This window comes from Hylobates moloch, unplaced genomic scaffold (genome assembly GCF_009828535.3).
Source record: "Hylobates moloch isolate HMO894 unplaced genomic scaffold, HMol_V3 SCAFFOLD_7, whole genome shotgun sequence".
Classification (NCBI taxonomy): Eukaryota; Metazoa; Chordata; class Mammalia; order Primates; family Hylobatidae; genus Hylobates; species Hylobates moloch.
Genome location: NW_026652282.1, coordinates 117,781,220 through 117,808,663, shown reverse-complemented (window position 1 = coordinate 117,808,663; position 27,444 = coordinate 117,781,220). Strand labels below are relative to the sequence as shown.

The window sequence follows — 27,444 nt, the reverse complement described above, 5'->3', positions numbered from 1 at the left end:
CCATACATTGAAAGAAATGAATGAAAATTAAAAACAGCTGCACACGGCTGGGCGCCGTGGCTCACGCCTGTAGTGCTAGCACTTTGGGAGGCCAAGGCGGGTGGATCACCTGAGGTCAGGGGCTCGAGACCAGCCTGGCCAACATGGTGAAACCCTGTCTCTACTAAAAAATACAAAAATTAGTCTGGCATGGTGGTGCATGCCTGTAATCCCAACTACTTGGGAGGCTGAGGTGGGAGAATCGCGTGAAGCCAGGAGGCGGAGGCTGCAGTGAGCTGAGATTGCGCCACTGCACTCCAGCCTGGGCGATAGAGTGAGACTCTGACTCAAAAACAAAACAAAACAAAAACTGCACAATTACCTTTCCAAAGTGATTTTATTTTATTTATTATTATTATTTTTTTGAGACGGAGTCTTCTCTGTCACCCAGGCTGGAGTGCAGTGGTGCAATCTCGGCTCACAGCAAGCTCCGCCGCCCGGGTTCAGGCCATTCCCTTGCCTCAGCCTCCCGAGCAGCTGGGACTACAGGTGCCCGCCACCACACCTGGCTAATTTTTTGTATTTTTAGTAGAGACGGAGTTTCACCGTGTTAGCCAAGATGGTCTTGATCTCCTGACCTTGTGATCTGCCCGCCTCGGCCTCCCAAAGTGCTGTGATTACAGGTGTGAGCCACCGGGCCCAGCCAGTGATTTGATTTTAATTAACCTATTTATACTATATATGGATGCTCAATTTATAACACTTGAAGTGTTAAAGAAGGAAGTATAGATTTGATAAAATATTCATTGGGTGTCAAGATTTAGAATTTATCAATTACAATTTATTTTCTGATTTAGTGTTTCCCCAATATAAAACTATATTGGTTTATTTATGAATTCAAAGGTATGCCTAGACTTTTCTTTAAAAAAAAAAATTGGGAAGTGAGGGCCGGATGCAGTGGCTCACATCTTGAATCCCAGCATTTTGGGAGGCCAAGGCAGGAGGATAGCTTGAGGCCAGGACTTTGAGACCAGCCTGGGCAATACAGCAAGACCCCATTCTCTACAAAAAATTAGAAATGTAGCTAGGCATAGTGGTACACGCCTATAGTCCCAGCTGCTTGGGAGGCTGAGGTAGAAGGATCACTTGAACCCAGGAGTTTGAAGCTGCAGTGAGCTATGATGAGGCCGCTGCACTCCAGCCTGAGCAACAGAGCAAGAGCCCATATCTTAAAAAAATTAAAAATAAATAAAAATAAAATAGGGAAGTAGTTACTGTCCTGCATTCTGATTTTGAAGCATTATATTTCAACTCTTCACTTAATCAAAGTGATTACACCGTTAATAGCAGTATTTGGGCTTAAATTCAGTGTTAAAATAGCTGTATCACACTATCAGTCAATATGCAATTACAACGAATCTAGTGCAGCCAGATGCGTGCAATCCAGATATATGCAAACTAGAGATGAAGACTTCCTCAATTTAATGCATATGAGCAAATTATATAGTTAAGCAGGGCTCACTAAAGAATGAATTGCATCCATTTTTACCAGTTGGACCATGTGATTTTTCATTTCAATGTTTCAGAGATGCCTTAAAACTCAGAAGCTTTACAACGCTGAAAGTGGTGTGAAGTTTCAAGAACCCATACCAAAACCAAACAAAAAAAATTATGTCCTTAATGTTATTCCTAAATTAAGACTTTGTTCTCCTCCCCAACTCAATTTCTTTCACAACATTGTCTTATCAGAAAGCCTGTGATAATGCTTCCCTGCAGTCTCATCCACAAGATTAAATCTAAAACCTTGGACATAAAGATTGTGTTTCAGTGTTCAATAACGTAATATTCAATGGAAGAAGCTTCATTTCTCATTCCTGAGATACCAGCAAATCAGGCTCAAAAATCATGGAAGGCTCAGAAATGATCAAGGAATAGACGCCTGATGGAACAGATGCACAGATGCTGTGCTAGAAGAAAAGACAAATGCTAAAGTGCATAATGATTTTGAAAAGACTTCTTTATCAAACATGTCATTTGTTTGAAGGACCTGAGTTGTTGGCATCAGATGTGGGATATCAGCTTGTTAGCAAAGTGAAACATGATGGCAGCTAGATACTGGCGATTGATGAGTCAATTGAAATCACTGATGTTGCTCAACTGAGCATCTTCATTTAATATGTCATTGGCCATAAGTTAATGAAACACCTTCTGTTTTCGGTTATCACCACAGCCAATAAGACATCACATCTCAGAGTAGCTAAATATTTTTTGTAAAGAATAGTGAGGTCTCCAAAGAAATATCAGCTGGCCAACCAATTACACTCTCTTGGTGCTTCACAAGAAAGATATGAGTGTAGTTTTTCTGTGTAAGTTCTGGCTGGGTAACATTAGTGAATCATTTGTAAACAATTCATTTGCACTGGATTTATATCAAAATATTAAAATGCACTGATTTATTTGTACCACAAATAGCCTTCTATGGTTGACTCTGGGACATTACAGAGGGAATTGTTAGCACAATCATTTTGCTCATTTCACCAGTGAAGTTTCTGATGACCTGATTTTTTTTTTTTTTAAAGGACTTTTGGCTGGGAGTGGTGGCTCGTGCCTGTAATCCCAGCACTTTGGGAGGCTGAGGCAGGCAGATCACCTGAGGTCGGGAGTTCAAGACCAGCCTGACCAACACGGAGAAACCCTGTCTCAACTAAAAATACAAAATTAGACAGCCGTGGTGGCGCATGCCTGTAATCCCAGCTACTCGGGAGGCCGAAGCAGGAGAATTGCTTGAAACCGGGAGGAAGAGGTTGCAGTGAGCCGAAATTGCCCCATTGCACTCTAGCCTGGGGAACAAGAGCAAAACTCCATCTCAAAAAGTAAAAAAAATAAAAATAAATGAATAAAAATTTAAAAAGGACTTTTTTTTTTTTTTTTTTTTTTGACAGAGTCTTGCTCTGTCGCCATGCTGGACTGCAGTGGTGCGACCTTGGCTCCATCTCCCAGATTCAATCGATTCTCCTGCCTCAGCCTCCTGAATAGCTGGGATTAAAGGCATGCACTACCACACCCAGCTAAGTTTTTGCATTTTTCGTAGATACAGCGTTTCACCATGTTGCCCAGGCTGGTCTCGAACTCCTGACCTCAGATGATCCACCCGCCTCGGCCTCCCAAAGTGCTGGGATTACAGGCGTGAGTCACCACACCTAGCCTCAAAAGAAATTTTACAAGGCTGACCTCCATGTTTAATTGGGCAGGGTAAATATGAAAGAATCAGGAAGAAAGAGTTAGACAAAGCTGATAAACCAGTGAAGAAAAGCCTCCCAGGCCTCTATAAAACAGCCCATGTTATTTAGCAGTACAGCTTCTCTGGGAAGCCCCAAGTTCCCAAAATCAGTGGGAAGGAAAGAAACACTTCCCACTCAGACAGCTCACTCAGGAAGAGCTGTGTGTTGGTGGTTTTGTTTCACTTTTCTGTATAAATAGACATAATTGAAAACAAAATTCTATAATGCTGTAGTAGAGCATTTCTATGCTGTCTTTCAGTCAAGCCTCAGTTTATTAACATAATATAAAATCAGAGTAACCTTTACAACATAATAAAACCAAAAGTATGGCTGTAAAGTAGTAAGACTAGTGGCTGTTGTCTGTTTTGTTGTTGTTGTTGTTATCTTAAGTGAATCCATCACCTATGGAGTCCATAAATTTATTCGAAGGATGAAGACATTGGTCAAAACATTTCAGGACTCCTCACTTGGAACTGCATTCAGGGCTAGCTTCCAAGCTCCAAAGAAAATCGGTCTCATTACTCTATAGTCACAACTACATAATATGATCATAAATTTGGTAGGGGGAAACTGAATAATTTAAGACATAGATTTAATCTTTTTGTTATATGTGAATATCAACTTTCACATTGTAAAACTGTCACTGAATTCTAATATAAGAATCAAGCTGTTGACTAAAGTAAAAATTTTATTCAATTAAAACCAAACCATTAAATTACCATGTTTACAGATTTTAAGTACACAACTTATTTTTATCTAAGAATAAGTGTTTTCATTGGAAGATAATGAACAACAGGCATTTAATAACATTTTAATTTTATGTGTTTAAATATTCATAGCTATGTTCATAAACCCACATGCCTGATCTAGTGATTATGCTTATGAAATGCAGTATTTCTTACATGCCACAAATCTCCATCCACTTTCTGAAAACTGTATTAAATTTGCAACGCAGTACAAACCACTATATATTTTTAGTAAAATATTCTATGATAGTAAAAATAGGAAACTACCCACAAGCAACAAAACAATAACTACCTGCAGGGGGAAAAGAAGACAACATTTGTTCAGGGACTACTCCGTGACAGGCTCTTTAGGAGACATTTTCTTGTTTAGTCCACAGAACAACCCTAGGAGGTATTATCACAGTGCAGCTGGCTCATGAACAACTCTGTAGCTTACCTTTCCTAGGGCTTTTTCAACAATTCCATTATTATACTCCACTGCCTGTCTGAAAGAACACAGTTCTTGTTCTTAAAAACAAAACAAAACACAAAAATTTTACCAACATTGTTATGGGGCATACAAAAATGTCAGGTGTTAGAAAGCTGAGAGTCAAAGAATCATAGGCTTCCTTGACCTGGCCCTTTCTATTATTCTTGATGTAAATGAACAATTGGAATCACAGGGACATGAGCATGTTTCCTACTACTAAAAAATTATACTATCATCAGTCTACTTACCAAAAATTTCAATAAAATTGGATCTAAAGAACCAATAGTAATATACTCTATCAGGCTGCAATTTTACAATACTTCATCATCACATAATCACGCCAAATAAATAGAATGACAGTCATTCACAGATTACATTAGATTATAGATGTTAAATTTAAAATGAGAAATCAAGTATCTGGAGTTCCAATAATTTTTCTGTAGTGTCTTCATCTTCTCTAACATTACAGTTAATTAATGACAACTTGTGTTTTAATAACACCTATATTCCATGATTCTCTAAGTGTTCTAATCAATGGTTGTGCCAAGTTGTCTGCCCCAAAAACCACTTCAGGGCTTCTGAATAATATACATGTAATGTTGCAATGTCTCCTCCCTGGATGCCACAGAGGCACTCTTTTCACCTTTCAGGTTATCTTCAGCTTTATCTTTCCCTCTCTTTCTCACCCATATATTGGTGTTCAAATACTCTTTTTTCCCTCCAAACTCCTGCATCCTTTCATTTCTTCTAATCACTCCAATCAATCCTTGACTCTGAATTCTTCCCCTGGCCTTCCCAGCACCTGGCCTTGAACCCCTCTGGGAAAACACTGTGAGTTCAAAACAGTTGTTTGGGGTTTGTTCGGCCGGTTCCCCTCCACTCCCATTTATTGCCTAGTGAAAGTGAAAAATGTGAATTGAATATAAATTGTCCCAAGTCAACAGGTTAATCAAAGTTACTTAGGGGCTACTGTCATTTTAATAAAACAATAATCACAAAAATAATTTAAATGGTTTTATTTAAGTCAAACAAAAATTGAAGGGATCCTGGGTATTGCTTTCAGAGCACAAACATGAAATTAACAAAACAACAATTCATGTTTCTAGTTTTAAACACTTTAGTTCTACATATAGAATGGTGGTATTTGAAAAAGATTTTCACCAAGGTCAACACAATGCATGAGATAATGCATACTGGGTTATGAATTAGGCCAGTCTTCACCTCCATCTTCCCATTTATAAATCCTAAATTGGGGGGAGTTTTTTTGCTTTTTCATTTCACAAATGATTGCTCAACACAGGATGAAATACACCAAAAGAAGAAAATAGTCTTTTTATACCTAGGGAAGAAGCTACTACTCTTAAAATGATCACTTCAAGGTAACAGACATCCAAATTGATGTGGTTTTCTTTGAAACCTCATCAGTAAATCATTTCTTGCACAGTAGGTTCGGCATTAACCCTGCATTTAGGATAGGTAGTGTTATGGAGGGCTGGCTGCTGCATACCAACGTCAGTATCAAGTTCTTCGTCAGGAATTAGAGACTGTCCCGGATACCAAGCAGGACAACACTGGCAAAAAAACAAAAAGTGAACTGCAGATAGGTCAAAACAGGCCACATTTCCTCTTAGAAAAAAATGTCATAAAATGTTACATGAATATGTTGTTTTAAACTCTGGTTTATAATAAAACACGATGGAATGTTTTATTTTTAACACCTCAAATTCAAATGGTCTTGACGCAGGTTGTATTTTAATAAAACATATGACACAAGACACACACCCTATTAGAGATCAAATATTATAAATTTGCCATCCGGTGAAAGCTATTGTTATAGTTACTATAAAGCTTACATTTCTCTCCATTCATCAGATGTGTAAATAGGTTGAACTGTCATCAGATTAAAAATATACAAAACTGCTTGGCTTGTTAAATGTTAATGAAAGAGATTTTCTTCAGTTTCAACAGACTTTTTGAAACAAGTTTCTCTAATATTCAAAGGATGTATGTTCCTCTGTTAAAAGTTACCATTAGTCCAAGTGCTCTGAACATTCCCCGGTTTAAATGCTTCCAGCAAACTTAGTGTTTTCCAAGCTGTAAATTTCAATGGTTATGACAGAACCAAACCTCGGTAAAAAACCAGTGCCCTTTGGAGTCGTCATCCAAACAAATACAAGAGCTCTACCAATTTATCACTTGCCCGGTTTTGCAGAAATTCCACTCACATAACTCCTATGAAAATCAACCAGTTTTACCATATCAAATGACCCAAAGAACACCGCAGGTATCCAGGGGAAACAGTCCACCAATGCATCTTAGCTCGACTTTAAAGTCAATTTAAGAAACGATCTGGGCTCTGTAGCTCTTAAAGGGACAAACCCCTGTCTAACCATTGGCTAAAGCTTTTTTAAGTTAATGAACTTTTTATTTTCCACACTTTTGGTACCAAGAGATTTAACCAGAAAAAAGCTCAAACCTCAGGGTTCACACTACAGAATGGAAAAATAGAGTATACAGCAAGCACCATTTACTTCCTTTGATCTCTCAAAGATGTCAATACTCTATTCCAGCGAGGGGGTGGGGAATGGGGGAGTGAGTGAACCGGGGAAGGAAACTTTACCCACAGGAAAAAAAAAATCGGCTTGGTGGCAATTTCAAAACAAGTTTCCAAACTACTGAAGAGGCTCCGGCCTCCTTTGACTTGCAGGAATCACACATAAGAAAAGGACAGAAAATACTACAGGGCATGCTTATTTTAATTGCCCATGGGTTTCCAATGCAAAGCACGACAACTTAAATGCATATTCCAAATTCTTGCTCCAAAGCCGTCCTCTTTGTGCACTGAAAAGGAGGAAAGACAACCCCATCAATTGTTCTCTGCAGATAAAGGCACTGTTTTGCAGATTTCCCCCCAGATCTGGGCCAGCCTTGCTAATGACCTGCCCACCCACCTGGGACCCTTCCCAAGGTGGCCCACGGGAACTGCCCCACACCTTCAGGAGCCCAAATGCGTGACACTGGACAACCCCAAGAGGGCTGACTTTTCCATTTGGCCGTTGGTCTCCACGAAGACCCAACCTGGAAGAGTTCGTGCCGCTTATTTTCCTAGAGGAGCTGAGGTTCAATTACTACACTTTTTAAAATCTTACATTTTTTTTTTCCTCACAAAAGACACATCTGAAGGTGAATCCGAAGCATTTTTCTACGGAGAAAACACGGGCTCGAGATCCCAGAGCTACCAGGGGTTCTTTCAACGCCAGCATTAAGGCAGTTAAGCAAAAGCTGAATTAAAGTTTTCGGAATTCTGGCCTTTTTTCCCCTTAACATAAGATCACCAGCTGTTAGGGCACACACCAAAGCTACAGTGCCAATTTTCATAGGCTCACGTTTAAATGAGATATACAGAAAACGGAGCCTGGGCAATGTGTAGGAGTCGAACTCGCAATGGCACACTTGTCTAACAGCCGGGACATTTTCTTGGAAAATGGTGCCTACGTGTTCATAGGCTTCGCCACTGTCCTGGAAGAGAACATACTGTCCACTCTTGGGGCATTTTTAGGGACTCAAAGGTTCTGTGGAATCCCGACCGGGGCCTGATAACTCGAAATGGCATCCACTACTCATGGGAGCTCCGGGAGGGGGCGTTTTAAGTCGGGCCAGGTGGGTGGGGAGGCCTCTGGCGGGTTTTTTGTCCAAGTCCCATGGGAACCCCAAACCCAAAAAGCTCACGCCAACTTCCCAGGAGAATGCCCAGGAAGAACTTCTTCGCTTCTGCTTTTTTAACAATTTTGCGCTCAACCGCCACGACCTACATTCCCCCGCGAGGCGCCCAGAGCTGAGGAATAACAAGGGAGTTTAAACTACACAACAGTTCTGCAGCCTTTGCTGCGCTTTGCTGCGCTCCGCGGGGGTTCGCATCCGGCCGCCATGTTCACGACTCGAGAGCCGCCCCAAAACCAGCCCCCCTTCCCACATCCCTCTCCTCTCCTCCCCTCCCTCCCAGCTCAACCGAGGCCGCGGCACTGCAAAGCCGCTTTCAACTCTATCCCCAACCCCCTCACTGCAAAATCCGACTCGACGGCTGCGAGGTGTGCGCCTGCGCGCGGCGCGGGGAGGGCGCGGGAGTGGGGGTGGGTGTGGGAGGCCTACGGGCCCCCGGCCGCGGCTTGAAAAGGCCGGAGCCACGGGGAAGCGGGGGAGGGGTTGGGGCCCGGGCCGGAGCCTCCTCTTTCCTCCCAGCGGGTCCCCGCTCTGGCCCTGGCCCGGCTCTCACACGTGCGCGCTAAAAACCCACTTCAAAGTCTGTTCCCGGCACGGGGGCGGCCCCTTTTGCGCCGGCCCCTGGGCACCCGCGCGGGCCGACAACCAGTCCCCGGGCCTCGCCGCCCCCTCTATCCCAGGCGCTGCGAAGAGGCTGGAGGGGCCGAGCGAGAGAGGACGTTCGCTGATGAGCCCCGGGAGCCGCAAGCGGCCTTCGGGTGGACGAATACTTCCCTGCCCCCAACCCCACCGCTTTAGAAAATTGAATTGAACACAAAGTTTGCGGCCAGCGCTAGGCAGTGGCCTTCGGAGCTCACCATTGTTTGGGCTCGTATTGACCCCAGGTCCGGATTAGGCAGAGGCTGATTCCTGCTTTACAGCCCCGCCGGCCTAATGAGGCCGGGAGGCGATGGGGCGCGAAGCGTCCTCGGAGCCCGGGCGACCGCCGGCTTACGGCCGCCAAGGGCCCTGTAGGTGGAGGTCAAAGGGTCAGCGGGCAGAGACCGCGAGAGAATTGACCCTAGGAAATGAGGTCCGTTCCCCCCCGCCCGAGACTCGACAGAGACTTGCAAGAACTTGGTGTGTGGACAGGGACCCCGGGAGCCCCGACGAGGGGCCCGAGGACAGCTGAGCTGGAGCCCCGACTTCCGAAACGCCTGGCCTCGCCGCCTCCGCCCCGGCCCCGGCCAAGGATTCACTGGAGGCTTGGGACTCGAGGGACAGAAACCTGTGAGAGGAAACCAGTCTAGGTGCCAGGATAACCTCTCTCTTCAGGCGATGGGCACGCTGCTGGCGATTCTTCCACAAACTTACATGTTAAGAGGCCCTTCGACTTTGCTCCTCTGTTTTAGGGAGTTTTTTTAAGAAGGGGGAGAGAGAGCCAGGGCGAAGAGGCAGAGACATCAGGCGGGGAGAAGGGAGAAGGGGGAGGAGCGAGGAAGTCCTGAACACTCCAACTTTCCTGGGTTGCTTTGTGAGCAGAGGTCTCTGCTCACTCATGTCCAACTTTAGTAATTTAGATCGACCGGCCTGCTTAGCGTGGACCCTGTCCTGATCTTTAACCTTCCAAAGCTGGATGAAGGGCAAACTTCTGTCTTGCGTGGAAATAGCCACCTCCCTTTGCCTAACAGTGGGAATCTTATGCAAAAATCACTCATTTTGAAAAAGGGACTTTGAACAAAGATCTTACAAGGTGCAAGAGGGAAAGTAACAAGTTGATTACTGAGAGCCTGGCCCATGCCTCAGGCTTGAGCATTTATGATTTTGTTTTGTTTTTTTTTTTTTGTGGGGGGGGGTACTTACTCTCTAAGGTTGTTTACTGAATATTCAAGAATGTAAATGTGCACTCCCAGAGCCAGATTATAGGGGGGAAATCTGTGAAAAGCTTTCTATCAAAATAAGGAGTTTTCTTTACCACAAATGACAAGGGTGGAGGACATGATTTTGAGAAATACGATGCTACACCCAAATTAGAGGTAATCATGTACAGGGGCAAAACTTTTATATTCTCCTAATATTGGTTATCATAATTGTTTTTCATTTAATTGATATCTTCCCCTCTTAGGACCCTCAAGTACTTTCCTGTAAAATTTTATGGTAGAATAATTTCAGGTAACTAAGAAAAGATCAAACTGCTCTTTGTCTCCTGAGGAGATATTTAATACATTTAATTGAAAGGGAGGCAGGTTTTTGGTTGAATCCTGTACCCATGGCTCTACTTCCATGTAAAGTTAGGTTAGATTGAGGGTGGGGGAGGGAACTCATGGAGAAAGTGGTAAATTATGGAAGTTCATTGTACAGTTCAGAAGAAAAATACACTATTTAGATTTCACAATGGAACACACTTAGAGCCAGTCTTATGAATATATATTTTCTGAGAACTTGCTGAGCATTTAAAATGGTCTCTGGTTTGAGGTGAAGGAAAAAGCCTGAAATAGGAATCTGGTCCAGCACCCTCAATGTCAAGGTCAAGATCGGAATGTCTGGGTTGGGAGTGATAGACTGACCAGGTTACCTGCTCATCACATGTGTAGTCATCCCAATCTCTGTTCGTAGCATTCAGGCTTGGATATTGGTGGAAGAAAATGCAAAAGACCCCATTATTCTCCACTAACAAAAAATAGCCTCCAAAGCAATTTGCAATTAGAAACTGTCAATAATTAATTGTCTGTTGACAAAGATCAGTAGATAACTTAAATAGATTGCTTCAACTGCATTCACAGAATCAAAGTTTCTTTTAATCATCAGAAGTTCTGTAAGCATTTCAATTTTAGATTGATTTATTTGAACATGAAAAAAAATCAGGCACCAAATACAAAAATGTTATAACATAAATAAGATGTGCCAAGACTTTATTTCTTCAAAAAGAACAATAAACAAAATTCTAGAATTGAAAATGATCATATATAATACCAAATTGACTGCCACCAAAAACCTAGAGCATTGCCCCTTAAAGGAGGTACTTAAGCCTATTCAATACATTTCTAAATACTTTACAATTTCTTATATCCACCTTTCTGTTATTCATGCAGAGATTGGGCTCTCAATAACAAACAGCACCCTAATAAAAAAGGTCTCAATACTCTACCCACTCCAGCCCCCCAAAATAGCAATCAATTTCTTTTCCATATAACCATTGTAAAAGAACTGTTTGTCCAAACGAGTTGCTTCACTGAAGATTAAATGGATTGTTAACATTTTATCACAAAGCAAACAACCGTTTTTCATTGTTATTGATTTTAATGGAAACAATGCTCTTAACATGTTTGCCTACAAATCATGAACTTTAAAAATACATATTTTGCAATTTTTTTCCCATAGCATCATTTCAGAACTGCTGGTTATTACACCGCTATATAAATGTTATGGATAATTATGAATTGAACTATATACAGCAAACAAATCAGCCTTTGCCTTCCAAAATTGTAAATGGACTATGGTTCTTTTAAGAAGCACTTTAACCATAAGTAAGCAATGCTCAACTGGCCTTACTCATCACCACTGTTTCAGACATAAGCTATCTTTTGAAAATATATAGATAGCTACTAGATAGATTGATAGGCAGATTAGATAAGTCATAGATACAAACATATAAAGGTATATGGGTGATCTCTAGATAGAACAGACAGACATGCATCCTGCCGCAATTTTCATTTTTATGTAAGGTAATAAAGAACTAAGGGACATAAAATTCAGTAGGTTACCTTATGTTTATATATGTAGGGCAGGGATGATTAAATCCAGCTTCTCAGTCTTTGAAGTACAAGATTGAGATGTCATGGCCACTAACTGAATTGATCAGTAATATTTGATTTGCATGCCGAAAATCCAGGACAAACACATTTAAACTCGCAGTTAAACAACCATCTGAGATAGAGATAAAGAAAGGAGAGTCTTCCCAGATGGAAACTGACACTGTAAGGAATTTATACTGTAATAGAAAAATAATTTAACAATTAAAAAAGGGATCTGAGTGAGTTATAAATACCAACAAACAAGATTTAATTTGCTCACATCTCCTCTTTGTAGAAGAAGGCTGTTACAAAACAAGAGAAAGGAGTCAGTGGTTCCAAAATTGTAAATTGTGTTCTTCTTTCAAAACAATAAATTTTTAATGCTAAAGCAGTTATAATCAAAAGCTGTACAGAATTTGTTAGAAAACATTTATCCATAAATATTGTTCAGTTCCCGGCACTTGTAGCAATAATTAAATTACAAACGATAAATATGGCATCAATGGATATGTATTTACAAAAAAAAAAGTTATTACAAAAGGCAACTGTATACTAAACGTCACAATCTGTGTAGAGTAACATCACATCCTCAGCCTGAAAAAATACTGAACAACAGTTTCGACCCTATTAGACAAAAATACATTCACAAGTGTAATGCTTTGAGGAAAAGTTCAAGACATAACAGGACTTTGGCACGGTTTAAGACTGTGAGAGTTTAAACAATCACCACTAAGGCGAAAAAGAATTTCCATCAGTTTAACATCACCACCACCAACAAGCCTTCTATAACTTCCTCTCAAGAAACAGGACAAGTGTTAAAATGAATTGCAGGAGTTTAAGAATGGGGTGTGCAGAGAGCAAGAGGAAGGGGAAGAAAAAGTAGTGTAAAGATTTTGTAAAAAATGCTTCAAATGCCAAAACATTTTCTATCCTGAGAAAAGGGCATGGCTACTTTTGGATCTTGCCCAAAACCTTCCTGGACAATTGCAATTAACAAGATGTAGCCCTATATATGGCCTCTTGCCTTAAAACTCCATTTCCATCTGATTGGTCTCAGTTTTCTTTTAAAAATGCATTTGGTCCATTCTATAGTTAACAGGGTTTGTGTTTGTCCTCAGACGTACCATTCGTTAAAATTAGGAGGAAGTCCAGGGTTGTGGCTGGTGCTAGTGTGAACTGCAGAAGGGGTTTTAGTGGTATCTTTACTGTTTGCAGAAGCTATAGCGGGTGGAGTGGAAGATTCATAGCCTGAACTGGCGGCAGGGGAGGAATCTGACCCTTGAGATTCATGAACCTAAAATTAACATGTATATATTATAATGAATATAATTCCAACTGGCAATGTGCAAGCAAAAACAAGAGAATTCGAGCACTGTAACAACAAGACCGCCCAGTGACCCACTTAAAAGAAAAATGCTGCTTTAAAAAAAAAAAAAAATCCATATTACCGATGTCTAGAAAACCCGGAGATGTTCGCCAAAAACCAGTTTTGCGCCTAAGACTGGTATGGAAAAGGAATAAAGCATTCCGTTTTGGTCATGCCACTTCAAAAATGCTTTCTCCGCGGATGGAGTGAGGTAAGCAGTTTACACTGTGAGGTCCTATAAAATACTAACTCCGGGCCCAGGTTTCACCAAGCCCGTTTCGGCTTGGGAAAGCAGGTACAGAGAAGGTGGCACAGGGGCCCTGAGCGCTGCGAAGTCGCAGACAAATGTGTGGGAATCAGATTGCGCTCCTCGGCCCTATTGTTTTATCCGAAGCCAAAGAGCGAATGAACCACCCACCCTCGGGTTCGGCGCGGCTACTCTCGGTTCCCACCGCGGGCTGAGTCGGGAAGAGGCGGCCACTGCAGCCCCGCAAGCCCAGGCGAGCTCGGCTAGAGCTTTCCAGTAAACAACCGATTGTTCCCTCCGCTTCCTCCCCCTCCCAACTTTGCTCACTCCCGCCCACCCCCCACCCCCACCCCACCCCCACCCCCGCCCGGTCCCCAAAATGGGTTCAAGGTGTCACTGCTGGAGCAAATCGGATTTAACGTGGAGGACAGAGGGTTGGCAGCGCGGGCGCTTCCGTTCCGCGGCCCGGCGTCGGGCCGAGTGTTTACAAACCGCCGACCGCTAATAAAGAGGTAATTACCTTCATGTGTTTGCGCAGGGAGCTCGGGTGCGTGTAGGACTTGTCGCACACTTTGCAGATATAGGGCTTGTCCGAGGTATGCACATGCATGTGCTTCTTACGGTCGCTGCTGTTGGCAAAGCGTCTGTCACAGCCTTCAAATTCACATTTGAAAGGTTTCTCACCTGCAAAAGGCAAAAACCCAAGGGGGGTAAAATACGGTCAGCGCCGAAGTTTCCCAGAGGCAAGCAGCCGGAAACTGAGCTCCCGGCGGTCTTCCCGGAAAGGGAGCGCGGACTGGGGGCTGCTGCTGCCTCTGTTTTCCCTGGAGAGAAATGAAGAGCGTAGGTTGAGCCCGCTGGGTTTGGGAGTGGTGGTCGGGGCGGGGGTGGGGCAGGGCCGGCCCGAAACCTGACCATGTCTTTGTTCTTGCAAGGAGGGAAAGCCCCTGGCTCCTCCGAAGTTTCCCCTAAGTTGTGTTTCCACCCTACCCGACCCAGGGCTCCCAATGCGCGGCCACGTTCCGCCACCATCTCGGCGATGTCACCGAGCCGGGCGGGACAATGGGCCCCAGACAGGACAATCCCGTTCAGCCTCTTTGTATCTTTTAATTTGCCTCTTTCAAATGCAGCGGTTTGGCTAAGCCCGATATTAAAAAGCCTGGGTAGTCGTAGTTAATGTTTGAGGAAAAAAATTAGATAGATAGATAGATAGATAGATAGATCCATCCATCCATCCATCCATCCATCCATCCATCCAGGGGGCTCCAGACAGTTTTACAAGATGTTCTGAACAACCCACGAAACTGCTTTAGCTTTCCTCCCGGAGGACTGAATTGAACCTGGAACTCCAAATAAAAATAGTTTGACAAAAGTATCAGTCATTTAATTAGGAGATGTGCCAATCAAGTGTAAAAAAAAGCGGAAGTAACCGAAAGTTAGTTTTCATTAGCATTTCTATGGTTGCCTTCCACGAATGTGTGCCGAGAGCTAAGTCGCTTGTAAGCAATATGCTCTCAACACATTTGGAGTCCCTTCACGGTAACCCAGAAAGGGAGACAAAAAGAGGCGGCGCCAGTTTGTTCCTGGGCGCGAGAAGGTCCCAATTAGTTCCTGAGACCGCAGAGCAGTCTGCCCGGGAAGTTAGAACTCGGCAAAGGCGCCACGGGACGGGGAGGGCTGGGTTGGATGGTCACTGACAGCGCTTCTTTTTCGAGCGGCCGTTGCGGGGCGTCGCCCCTTTCCCTGGCCGCCACCTCTCTCCCTCGCGCTGTAAGTCCGCTGCGTGACGGGGTATCGCCAGTGGAACCCACGCCCGCCTGCTCTTTTCCCTTACCTGTGTGGGTCCTCTTGTGGATCTTGAGGTTCTCAGAACGGGCAAAGATCTTCCCGCAGCCCGGGAAGGGGCATGGGAAGGGCTTCTCGCCCGTGTGCACTCGGATGTGGTTGACCAGTTTGTACTTCGCTTTGAAAGACTTGCCCTCCCGGGGGCACTCCTCCCAGTAGCAGACGTGGTTGTTCTGCTCCGGGCCCCCCACATGCTCCATGGTGACATGTGTCACCAGCTCATGCATGGTGCTGAAGGTCCGGTCGCAGCTCTTCTTGGGCCGGCTCAGCTGAGCCTCGTCGATCCACTTGCACGACAGCTCCTGCTTGATGGGCTGCCGCATATAACGGAAGAAGGCGCCGGGCCCGTGGTGGGCCGCCACGTTCACGCCCATGTTCATGTTCATGGGGCTGTAGTTAGGAAACTGCGCGCCGGCCGCGTAGGGGTCCGTGCGCGGGCTGGCCACTGGGCGGTATGGGTCAGCACGGCCGAACAGCTCCCCACGCAGCCCCAGGTGGACCTGGTTGTTGTCCACGTGCCCTGTGGGCGACGGGTGCCCAGCGCCCTGCTCATGCAGCCCGGGAAAGAGCAAGTAGCTAGGGGGCTCGGGGATGCCAGCTGGAGCATGCAGGCTGCTCGCCGAGCCGGCGAAGAGCCCGTGCTGCCCGCCACTCGAGGCCGCCTCACTGAGCCCGGAGCTGCGCTGGCGGAACAGAAAGTCGCGCGTTGAGTTGAAGGCGGCAGAGGCAGCGCCACCGTAGCTGGGCACCTGGCTGGCGTGGTGATGATGGTGATGGTGGTGGTGATGGTGGCCCAGGGCGTTGGCGTAGCCCGAACCCTGCGGCGTGAAAGCCGAGCTCTGGCCTGAAGACAGATCGTGCGCCGCGGCAGGGCTCAGCTTGAAGGCGGCGGCGGCGGCGGCGGCGGCGGCAGCGTGGGTTGAGTCCCCGAAGGGATTCAGCCCCATGCCTGCCGGCTCTCGGTTGGGCATCTCGTGGTGGCGCGGCGCGCCGAAGCTGCCCACTCCCAGCCCAGGGAACTGCGGGCCTCCGTCCAGGAGCATCGTCATGGATGGGACGTTCTGGGCACAGGCGATCCGGCCGAAGTGAGAGAGGGTACCGGCGAAGGAGGAGATCTCCGAAGTGCCGTAGTCGGAAAGGGGTGGCGGCGGTTGGACACTGCGGGGAGACCCCCAAGGCGCTACCAGGGGCTGCAACTTTCCGTCACTGCAAGAGTCTCCTGCAGAGGGATAGGAGGGAGGAGGGGAAGAAAGAGCAGGGAGGGGGTGTTGGCGGGGGGAGAAGGAGGGAAGAGAAGGGAGGAGAAAAGACTCTGGGACTAGATCTGGTTTAACAAACTAACAGGCGCGCACAAAGAAAAATAAGCAAAATAGTAAGTGGAGGGCGGAGTTTGCCAATCCTGTCCCGGGCACCCCTCCTCTCCCCGAGTGCAGAGAACCGCGGGGCCAGGAGGCTCCCTGGGTACCGGCCTCCGGGCTGGGCTGCGCCAAGTGGCGGAGCCGGCTAGCGGCCGGCAGGCGGGCAGCGGGCAGTAGGCAGGCTCGTTACTCGCCGCTTGCCGCTCGCCGCGCGAGTCCCAGCCTCTTCGCCTCCAGAGTAATGTCCTTGGACTGATAAAGTCAATCACTCACTCCTAGCACATAAACCGAGCGGGAGGCCGTGAGGCGCGCGCCAATGGGGAGCCAGCTGGCCCGCGGTCACCTGACCTCCGGCCGGACCTCTCATTGGTCGCCGCGAGGCTGATTGGCAGCGCGGAGCGGAGAACATGGCAGCCGCGGCCGAGCGACCCCCGCTGATTGGGCAGCCGCCGGGTGCCTGGCAGGTGAGGCGGCGGCTGCCGGGCGGCCGCGAGTGGGCTCCACCCGGCTTGAGTGGCTGCGGGGAACTGGGGCCAGGCTCCAGCCGGCAAACGGCGGGACGCCGCCGAGCCTCTCGCGGGCCTTCCCCCACCCCTCGCGCGCTCTTTACCCGCTTTGGCCAAAGAAACTCTTTGCCCCGCGAGGATCGGTCCCACTGCTGCGCCGACGGAGGAGACGCGGCGCTCAACGTCCAGTCCCGCTTGGGCCCCTGCTGCTTCACCACCTTGAGAACATGTCCCCTCTGTAGCTGCAGGGCGCAGATCCTGGGGAGAGCGCAGCAGTTTCGCGTTCCCGGTCCAGCCGCTGCGTCCACCCCCAATCACTGCGAGTTCTGATGGCCTCAAGGCCGGGACCCAGGCCAGGATAGTTCGCCGTTTGTGCCCCCAACCTGTCGGCAGCTGTCCGAGACCCAAAGGAGAAGAAACGATTACAATTAGAGCTGATCTCGGTTACTTCCGTCTGCGCTAAGCGTTGAACCTTTAGTTTGTGAGCAGCGGCTGTACTCGCCGCTGCCCACTTCCCGAATTACACACTGGGCACGACACAGCAAACATATACAACGCAGTAAACACAAGCACACAGTAGGAAACAAGCACACAACACAGTAAACACAAGCGCACCACAGGAAACAAACACAACACATGAAATACGCACACAACACAACAAAGTAAGCACATACAACACAGTAACATAAACTACGCACAACACAGTAAACACAGGCACACAACTAAACACAATAGAGCAAATACACATAACAGCAAACATACCCACAAATACAAAACATGCAAAGAATACCTTTAGCCCGTGTACGCAAAACATGCATACAACACACTAAACACATAATAAACACACTAGACACACACAGTATCAGGGTGGTTTCCAAATCACTAGGCTAATCAGCTTTGAATTCTCAACATTTTCAAATGCAAAAGTCGTGTTGGGGGGTGCTGATGCTGAATGGGGACTGTGACATGGAATTTTCTTTCCTCTGAACAGCCAAGGCTTTACTCTCTTCTACTCCTACCCGGAGAAGGTAAAGCATGTAGTGACCTTAGGGACTGCTTACCCCTTAAGGATTTACTTCCAGGAGTGTGTGTGTGAAAGTCCCCTCGCCTTCTGTCTGTTGCGAGGTCTTTCTAGACATAATGACCAGGTTCGGGCAAGGCTATAAATTCACTCATTTTTGTGTCCTGCAAGGCATTTGCAAAGAATGCAGGAGAGTGAGAGTGGAAAGAAAAGGCAGAGAGAAAGATGGCTGTGATTGTCACATCCCTAACCGGACCAAGCCCCAAAGTCTGCGCCTTGAGGCAGCCTCACAGCCTGGCCACCATCTCTCTGTAGGAAACAGAACATCTGATCAAGTTCAGAGGCGCCAGGAGAGACCGCCTCAAGCAGCGCTTTATAACTGCAGCCTTTCACTTCCTGCTCCCCAATCTGCCTGGCCCAGCCAACCCTTCACCTTCTTTCTTAGCCAGTTCGCTGGGAGAAAACCCTACCGGTAGCACATCTTACCGTATTCACCCCCTCCCATCAAACTCGCCCCAATTCTCTCTCCACATCCAGAGCTCTCTCCCCAGGTTGGAAGGTGAGTTCACTGCTGACTTAAATTATTGCGTCTGCCGAACATAGGCTCTCCAAGAATGGTTTCAGTGCCTCTCAGCAGAGGGTTTCTTTGGGGGGTAGGGGGGCGCTGGTGTGTTCAGAGAACAAATATGCTTAAATCATGCAAATGAATCCCCTGGAGTCAGGTTTACAAAAAAGGAGGATTGCCTTTCTCCCCCCCCCCCCTTTCTTTTCACTTTCTCCTTTATTTCCTCTCTTCCTTCTACCTCTGTTCACCTCCCACCAACCCCAACCGCCCTTGGCCAAGTAGTTGCTTTGAAAAAGTTTGGATTTCCTCACTGAGCTGGTCCCGCGGACAGCGGTTCTCGAGACTAGGGGACCGGGAAGGGGCGGCTGTCGAGCTCTGGCCGGGCCAGCGCTGATGCGAGAGTTTCCGGGGAGTCCCACCAGGTACCCCGAGAATCGAGAGCCTGGCGCGATTGCAACTGGGTGAAGGGCTCAGAAGGGGGGCAGCCAAGGGAGCTCATGATGCCCCTATTTGGGAAGGGGTCTCGATCTCAAGGCAGGGGGAAGTTGCCGCCGCTGACCTACCCGGTGCCCAGTGTCCGTTTTGATACGGCCACATTCCGATAATTAATTGCCTCCAGCACGTGCTCTGTAGTCCCTGGAACAAAAAGGCATAATTCAATTAGATCATCAACCGAGAAGTGGGGAGGTGGGGGCCGGGGGATGGATGCTTGTTAAGGGGGCAGACCTGAGGCGACTCAGCCAGGCCAAAATCCCGGGCAATGGAGCCCTTCACGGGACAGCCGGGCCCATCCTGAGAGTGCGGTTCTGAGGGGGTGTCGTTGCTCTGTGGGACGCAGGGGTCCCAGATGCGCGCAAAAGGACGAGGCTGGGGGCTTTGTGAACAGCAGGTCAGAGGCAGGCCATTTCTAATTCGGTTTCAGTTGGTTTGAGTGGGAGTTTCCTTATTTGGGGAGGGGGACCCCTGACCCTTAAAAGAGGGTAGAAAGCAAAATCCCTCCAGATAAAGCTAGTTACTCCACATGAAAACAAAGTCCCCACCCCCAACAAAGCAAATCACTGCTGTTGGGGGGGAAACATCGCGAAGTTTTTCTTATGACTTAGAGCTTGTCTCCTCCCCAAACTTGATTTTCAAGGGGAGACTCTGGGAACAACTTCGGGGAACAGGGCGCTTTGGGGAGCTGAGTCTGAGAACAGAGTGGTGGCGGAAGAGGGAAAGCTAAGAGGAGAAAAGTTTTTCCTACCCACAGGCAGAGGTGAGGGGATGGAGACAACTCTCGTGTTTTCGTTTTTCAGGTGGAGACAGGAGTCACAGCTCTAGTCAGGGAGGACAACTCGAACCCAGGGGTCGTGGTTCTATAGCTGAGGCTCCCTCAGCAGCTTTGGCTTACTAGGGTTTACATGTGTAGTAGGCAACGTAAATTAACCAATAAATCTCTTTTATGTGTCCCCCAGTTGTATGTGGTCGGGTCTAAATATCCACATGTTTGTATGGATAGGAAATATAATGGGATCCTTTCCCTCACACTGAGTTCAAACGATAAATAGGAAAAAGATTTATTTTTATGCCCAAATCTAAAGCAGTAAATAAAATCAGAAAAACTGATCACTTCTAAACCAGCAAAGATTTTGAGCCCGATTTTTAGAATCCATCTTGAAGAAGCAGTAGGGAAACAGAACGTCCTGAGGGGCAGTAGGGTAGAACCGGGTTCTTCGTACAACCCAGAGCCCAACTCCACAGCCCTTTTCTCTTCCGTCGAGCCTCCAAAAAAGCAGAACATATACAGCACATTCTTTCTAAACACATTTTATGTGGTGGACATGAAATTATCCTGATTCGGTGACCTAGTAATTTTCTTTAAGTTCAAGGGAAACGCTGTGATCTTTTCTTCTGTTTTGTATTTAGAAAAGACTTGCAATCTAACACTCGCAACATTTTAAAGACCCTTTAAACCCAGCAAGCGGATTTCCGTTCTGCCAAGGCTTCCTGATTTATTTCAATAAATGAATCTTTGAATCCAGGAAGGGAATTATTCCAAGACCCTGAATTTGGTGCCCCTGTCTCTCCCTAGTGGAGCACAAAGTGTTTCTCATTGCAACATGTCCTTGAAACTCACCATTATTCGCCTTTTTTCCTGGTAAATGACACTTTCTTTACATAAATCCCCACCCTCTCTTCAGAGTCCCAGATCTTTTTAAAAGAAAAACTGCAAGTGGCAATAAAAAATGAAGGGGGAAGAAAGCTGGGAAAAGAATGCATTTTTAACTTCTCTTTATTTTTATGCTAAGATAAAGCACTTAATTGGCATCAGGGGCCAAGCTGAACTATCGATCTCCAGGACCTGCTGACACACTTGCCAACCGAGTGTGTCTGCAGGTTGGCGAGCATAAAATCACACAGTTCCAGATTTTATTGGCCACATCAAAATTTTCACTATGGTCCTATCATTTGACACATATTTTATAAGCCCTAAATACCTTTAAAATTCAATCGAGAATAAACAAATAGATATTGTTAATTAACCCCCCCCCTTTTTTTTTGCCTTTGTCCTCTGAAATACAAGGCATATTGTTGTCCAATGTAATGAAATGCAAACCAGACAGGAATGAGACATTTTCATTGTACTTGTCAATCAGGGCTGTGCAGACAGATATGTATATACTTGAACTTCAGAGACATAGGCTGAAGTAAATAGGGCTGAACTTGAAGGAGGCAGGCAGGGAGTTGAACTAGAAGTATCAGAATCCAGTTTGGAATTATAAAGGGAGTCCCTGAAATATGGAAAATGCAGTGAACCGCCCCACCCAGGTAGTAGGCTGTGGTCCTCAGGCAAATCTGAGTGAAAGGCTTATGATGAGCTGTGGCCTGCTAGGTCCTGCTGCCATGGAATACCTTTACCGCTCTGGGGGTGACCAGGTGTTAGCCCCCAGCTGCACTAGCAGTGGCTCCAGGTGCCAGGAGAGCAAGACACATTGAAAGAGAACTTCTTCCTTGCTTCTAGATCAGAACACCTTGTAGGTGGGGAGTGCCCAGGCAAGAGGAGAGGGGGATGCAGGCAGAGGCTGAGATACACAATGACACATTTGATTTATGTTTACAGGTCCTTCCCCAGACACCTGAAGAGATGGGGGAAGGAGAATCAATTTGGAGAGCCAAGTTTGTCTGACATTTTGGAGGACACATTTACCCAGGACCCCAAGTTCCTTGTAGCTGCTAAATGCTGTACTAGTTCTAAAATGTAAATTAGCTTCAAGGCAATTGGAGAGAAGCCTTAGACTATTCTGAGATATTTGTTCATTCATTTCTTTGCTTTGAGAAAGAATCCTGCCAACGTGATAGGAAAGATATCTCTGGGCCACATTATGGCTTCTGGCAGCAACTCTCATCCTTAGTGCCTAGATCTGGAGCCCCCAGCAACCATTTGTCCCCAAGTTACATTTCCTTAGTCCAGGCCTATTCCACCATTTCATCTTCTTTCTGCCTTCCTCGCTGAGGGGCAGAGGCCGCCTTTCTTTTGCCCAAGCTGAGAGGGAGAATTCCTGATCCCTAGGAAAAATGCTGTCTTCACTCCCAAGGAACTTTGTGTAGTTTAGGAATTGCATTTTGTAAAATCAAATTGCCTGTTGCAATTTGCACTTGGTTTGTGGTTATTCATCTAGTTCTTTCCTAGTGAGGGGATGGGAGGAAAGGGCTTTGACATTAAAACAAAGCATAGGGCCTCCCTTTCCTCCCTTTTTTCTTTCCCCACCAACAAGATAGAGTGGGGGTGAATTAGACTAACTGCTGGTTTGGACGTGAATGGCAGACTATGGTCTGCAAACTGGAGGCCAAATCTGGCCCATAGCCTGTTGTATTTGTATGGCCCCAGGAGCCAAGAATGGTTTTATTTTATTTTATTTTTAAAACATTTTTAAAGGGTTAGAGAGCAGATGTAGAAAAAGAAAGACAAAAAAGGGTGGGAGGGGGGAATTATGCTACAGATACTGAATGTGGTTTGAAAACCCTAAAATATTTTATATCTGGCCCTTTACAGAAAAAGTTTGCTGACCCCTGGACTAGGGGTTGGACTGTAGTGTCAGCAGAGGCTAGGTATTCTTGACCGGTAGATTTTATCCACCATCACCCTCGTAGATTTCCAGCTTCATTTTGCATATGACTTGATTTTTTTTTCCTCAGCCCCACACTTCAGTTATTTTGGGGGATACTTTTGGCTTTGGAGAAAGGGAAAAAGTAGCCAAGGGAGGAGGATCCTCAGGAGAAAGAGGGGATGAGAAGAGAGGAAAAAGAGTGGTGAATATCTCAATCAGTGACTAGGCGACCTCTGACCCTGAGGGTGGTTTTATTGTCTTTCTTCTTTGGCTAGAGATACATAGTTTATTGACCCTTTCTGCGTGACTGAGCCCTCAGGGGCAACGACAGCTCCAAACCAAGCCAGGCATGTGAGGCCAGGAAGCCTGAGGGAAGTGACCCCAATTCCCTAGGCCTGAGGGGGTTGGAGGGACAGAGAGATCGACTCCCTCCCAACTCCACTGCCCCTCCTCTGTGAGGGCCTAGAGTTCACCCAGCTCCCCTTCTCGCCCAGAAACGCTCCCCTCCCTTTCTTCCCAGGACAAATGCCATCAGCTGGTAGACTTGGGCAAAGCATTTATGCTCCTTCTCTGCACTCTTCCCCTTTAAACTATAAAGATATGTTATTATAAAGATTCCACGGTGGGCCGGGCACGGTGGCTCACGCCTGTAATCCCAGCACATTGGGAGGCCTAGGTGAGTGGATCACTTGAGGTCAGGAGTTCGAGACCAGCCTGGCCAACATGGTGAAACCCCATCTCTACTAAAATACAAAAATTAGCTGGGCATGGTGGCAGGCATCTGTAATCCCAGCTACTCAGGAGGCTGAGGCAGGAGAATCACTTGAACCCAGGAGGCGGAGGTTGCAGTGAGCTGAGATGGCGCCACTACACTCCAGCCTGGGCAACAGAGCAAGACTCCCTCTAAAATAAAAAAAGATTCCAGGGTGCTCCCAACAACCCAGCTTACTAGCTACTACCTTAGCTCATCCCCTTAGGTATGTTTCCCCTCTCCTTCATCTTTCCTCCCACTCCGGCCCTATCAGGAATTTCTCTTTAAGGCTGCATAATCCTCAACCCTTGCCCCTCAGACTCAGCTTTGGTAGATTACACTTCACCTTTTGAACCTGGTCCAGACTGGCAAACAATTCTTTCAGACCCAAATAGCCACTCACACAAGTAATGTTGCCAAATTTAGCACATCAAAAACTCAGGACACTCAGTTACATTTGAATTTCAAATAAACAATTTTTTCTTAGTTTAAGTATGTCCCAGTTATTGCCTGGGAGATACTTATACTAAAATATTCTTTATTGGCAATTCAGATTTAATAGGACATCATGTATCTTATCTGGCACTCCTACTTTCAGGAGTATGGTCTAGACAGGCTAAATTGTCACACCCAATGGAGCTCTCACCAAAGTGTAGCCTGACCTTGTGCCACTTGCCAAAGTGTTTTCCAAAGGCTCCATTTGTGGGAAAATCAACTTAGGGACAGGGTGGCCCTGAAGGCCCAAGAAAAGCCCCTGATGAAATTTCTCTTCTGGCTCAGCGGGCCTGTCCTTTCTCATCAAGAGGCCCAGGAGCTACCCTGGCTAGATTGTTACCACAGGACTGGCAGCGGGGCGCTGTTCCCAAACAGTGACTAATTGTGCCTGCTCCTGTCCTAGCCCCTGAAGGAAAGCCCCTTGCGCCACTCACCATGAGGTCTGGTACACTGCAGACATTGAGTACTAGCGTGCTAGGGACCTTAAGATCCCATGCACTGCAGGCCTCAAAGTCCCATTCATTGACCTGATCCTCCTGCCACCCCTGCAAGACCTGAGACGGGTGTTTGCCTTGCATATTCTTTCCTATTTTGCTCAGGTTGTGTGAGCCTGAGGCCCCCTTCTCTTTGCTCTCTAGGGTTCAAGTTTCACCAAGCCTAAAAAATCCTCCTCGCCTTGCCGCCCCTTGGTCCTTCTTTCTCTCATTTTAATGGGTCTGTCTTCAAGAACAGAAGAGCCTGATTTCAGCAAGAATGCCCCCTATGGGCCCTTGAGGGCTATAAACAGGTGGCATCCTCAGAGCTGGAGCCTGTGGTCCCTCTGCTTAGCCCTGCCCTCCCAACCTCGATGCACAAACTTCAGTCCACACTGGGCTGTGCAGAGGCCTCTCTCGAGCCATCCAGGGCTAAAGGTCAAGTTTTCCTGAGGACCAAGGACAGAGTGAAGCAGGTTTTATCAGCAGACATCCGTTCTCCTCTTCTCCTGTTCCCCACCCTCATCACACATTCCTGCATGGAAGTTCCTATCTATCTACCTATTAAATGAAAGAGGAAAAACACATGGCCTACAGTGTCCTTTTCCTCACTCCTATCAGTACAAGTTCCAAAAGCTGAACCTGTCAGCAGCTCAGTGGCCTCAAAAACATTCCAGGAGACTCCTCTCCCCCATCACTTAAATACTCCTTTCCCACTTTAGAAAAGCTCATTAGTTCTTACCTCTTAATTCTTTCTCCTTTTGAAGGTGGTTTTAGGCTCTAAGTTTGTTTGGAGCCAAGGGAGCCTCCACTGTCTACGTATGCAAACTGAAGTTTTTGGTAGTGTTGGCAGCCCGTAACCACTAGTTGTAGTGCACATCTGTACACACTTGCCTGTTTTCCTGAGCTTGCTTGCTTGCTTGCTTTCTTTCTTTCTTTCTTTCTTTCTTTCTTTCTTTCTTTCTTTCTTTCTTTTTGAGACAGAGTTTCGCTCTTGTCACCCAGGCTGGAGCGCAATGGCACAATCTTGGCTCACTGCAACCTCCGCCTCCTGGGTTGAAGCGATTCTCCTGCCTCAGCCTCCTAAGTTGCTGGGAATATAGGCGCCCACCACCACACCCAGCTAATTTTTGTATTTTTAGTAGAGATGAGGTTTCACTATGTTGGCCAGGCTGGTCTCCAACTCCTAGCCTCAGGTGATCCACCTGCCTCGGCATCCCAAAGTGCTGGGATTACAGGCATGAGCCACTGTGCCCAGCTCCTGAGTTTCTAATATGCCCCTGGGTATGGAAGGGGGCCCATTTGCTTTTATTCTCTTTGTTTTTATTTTGTTTGTTTGTTTTGTGTGTGTGTGTGTGTGTGTGTGTGTGTGTGTGTGTGTGTGTGTTTTAAGGATGGAGTTTTGCTCTTGTCACCCAGGCTGGAGTGCAATGGTGCTATCTCAACTCACTACAACCTCCGCCTCCCAGGTTCAAGCGATTCTCCTGCCTTAGCCTCTGGAGTAGCTGGGATTACAGGCATCTGCCACCACACCCGGCTATGTTTTTTTTTTTATTTTTAGTAGAGACGGGGTTTCACCACATATGCCAGGCTGGTCTCAAACTCCTGACCTCAGGTGATCTGCCTGCCTTGGCCTCCCAACGTGCTGGGATTACAGGCGTGAGCCACTGCGCCTGGCAGAAGGGGACCCATTTTCTTAATGCACACACTTAAAAGCTCTAGCTCCCACATGATATGTTGTTTTTGTGATTCTCAATTAGAGAGTTATATTGCAATATTTAGTTTCTGCTATTAAATTTCACATCCCCTCCCTCAATTTGAGAGGGGCGAGAGGTTGCCTGTCCTCTGCTCCAGAAGCAATTGAGTAGAACCAGAAACTCTAGCTCCACATTGGAGTTTCCTGGGAATCTTTGAAATATTCAGATGGCCAGACCAACTCCAGAGCTTCTGACTCACTTGGTCTAGGGAAGGGTGCCATGGCCCTATGTTTGAAACTCCCCAGGTGATTCTAATGAGGGAGCCACTGTGTTCAAGTTAGTCAATATCTAGAGCCTCTTTGCTCCCACCCTGCAGCCTTCCCAGGCTTACATTCTTGGCCCTGGGAATACCACTAAGGTCTGAGAAATGCTTCAACTAGAAATGCTCTAAGAATAAACTTGGGGTTCCCACTCCAGACTGCTATCTCTCTCTATTTATTTTGCCTACCAGATGTTTCCATGAAGAAAAATCCCACCTTCAACTTCTACATTATTCATCCTGCTTTTTAGAAATGACCCTTGTCCTGATCTGAGGTGGAAGAAATAAAGGTGTGGTAAAGAAATGATATGCTTATGGACCTGGAACCATTTATTTTATTTCAACTAAAGGGCTACACTTTTGCTGTTGCAGAACGAAATTTCCCCTGTAAGACAGCAAGGGATGGAGCTACTTGATGAAAAGGGCTGTTCTAATTCTACTACTCCCCCATTTCAACAGATCCACTCCTGACCTCCTTCTAGAAGAAAGAAGGGGAGTGGGGATGGGGAGCATGCCATCTCATTAAGAATTGTTCCCCAGTGATATTTCCTTTGCTGTTTCTCCCCCCACCCTAGGTGGAATCCCAAGAACTGGTGAGGGGAACCTTATGCCTCTCAATTTCTAGATGATTGCAAAAACCAGAACTGTCCAGGTATCATGCAGTTTGGTTCAGGCTTTGAGGACAGCTCCCAGAAGTTGTGGAAGGTGGAGAGAGATGGGAGCAAGCAAGTTGCAGAGTGACTTG

General features: G+C 46.5%; 1 protein-coding gene across 2 annotated transcripts; it reads right to left on the bottom strand.

The window, feature by feature from the left end:
- Positions 1–5,526: 5,526 nt before the first annotated feature.
- On the bottom strand, positions 5,527–17,041 carry ZIC3 (Zic family member 3). 2 transcript variants are annotated; one of them, XM_032757732.2, is made up of 3 exons: positions 15,416–16,812; positions 14,102–14,265; positions 5,527–6,046 (listed from the first exon to the last, which is right to left on the bottom strand). In XM_032757732.2, the coding sequence occupies exons 1-3, from the start codon at positions 16,473–16,475 to the stop codon at positions 5,897–5,899; spliced, it is 1,374 nt and encodes a 457-aa protein (XP_032613623.1). In that variant the 5' UTR covers positions 16,476–16,812; the 3' UTR covers positions 5,527–5,896. The 2 variants fall into 2 exon arrangements, with proteins under 2 accessions (XP_032613623.1, XP_032613622.1); XM_032757731.2 differs by lacking the exon at positions 5,527–6,046 and adding an exon at positions 11,056–13,262 and having other exon boundaries at positions 15,416–17,041.
- Positions 17,042–27,444: the final 10,403 nt, after the last annotated feature.

What these genes read in the sequence shown, in the direction of transcription:
- ZIC3 (XM_032757731.2), bottom strand. Translation starts at nt 16,475, where the DNA reads ATGACGATGCTCCTGGACGGAGGCCCGCAGTTCCCTGGGCTGGGAGTG. An exon ending in CCACAAGAGGACCCACACAG is followed by an intron (nt 14,266 to 15,415) that starts GTAAGGGAAAAG and finishes TGCCTTTTGCAG; the next exon opens with GTGAGAAACCTTTCAAATGT. An exon ending in CCCTGCGCAAACACATGAAG is followed by an intron (nt 13,263 to 14,101) that starts GTAATTACCTCT and finishes TGTTAATTTTAG; the next exon opens with GTTCATGAATCTCAAGGGTC.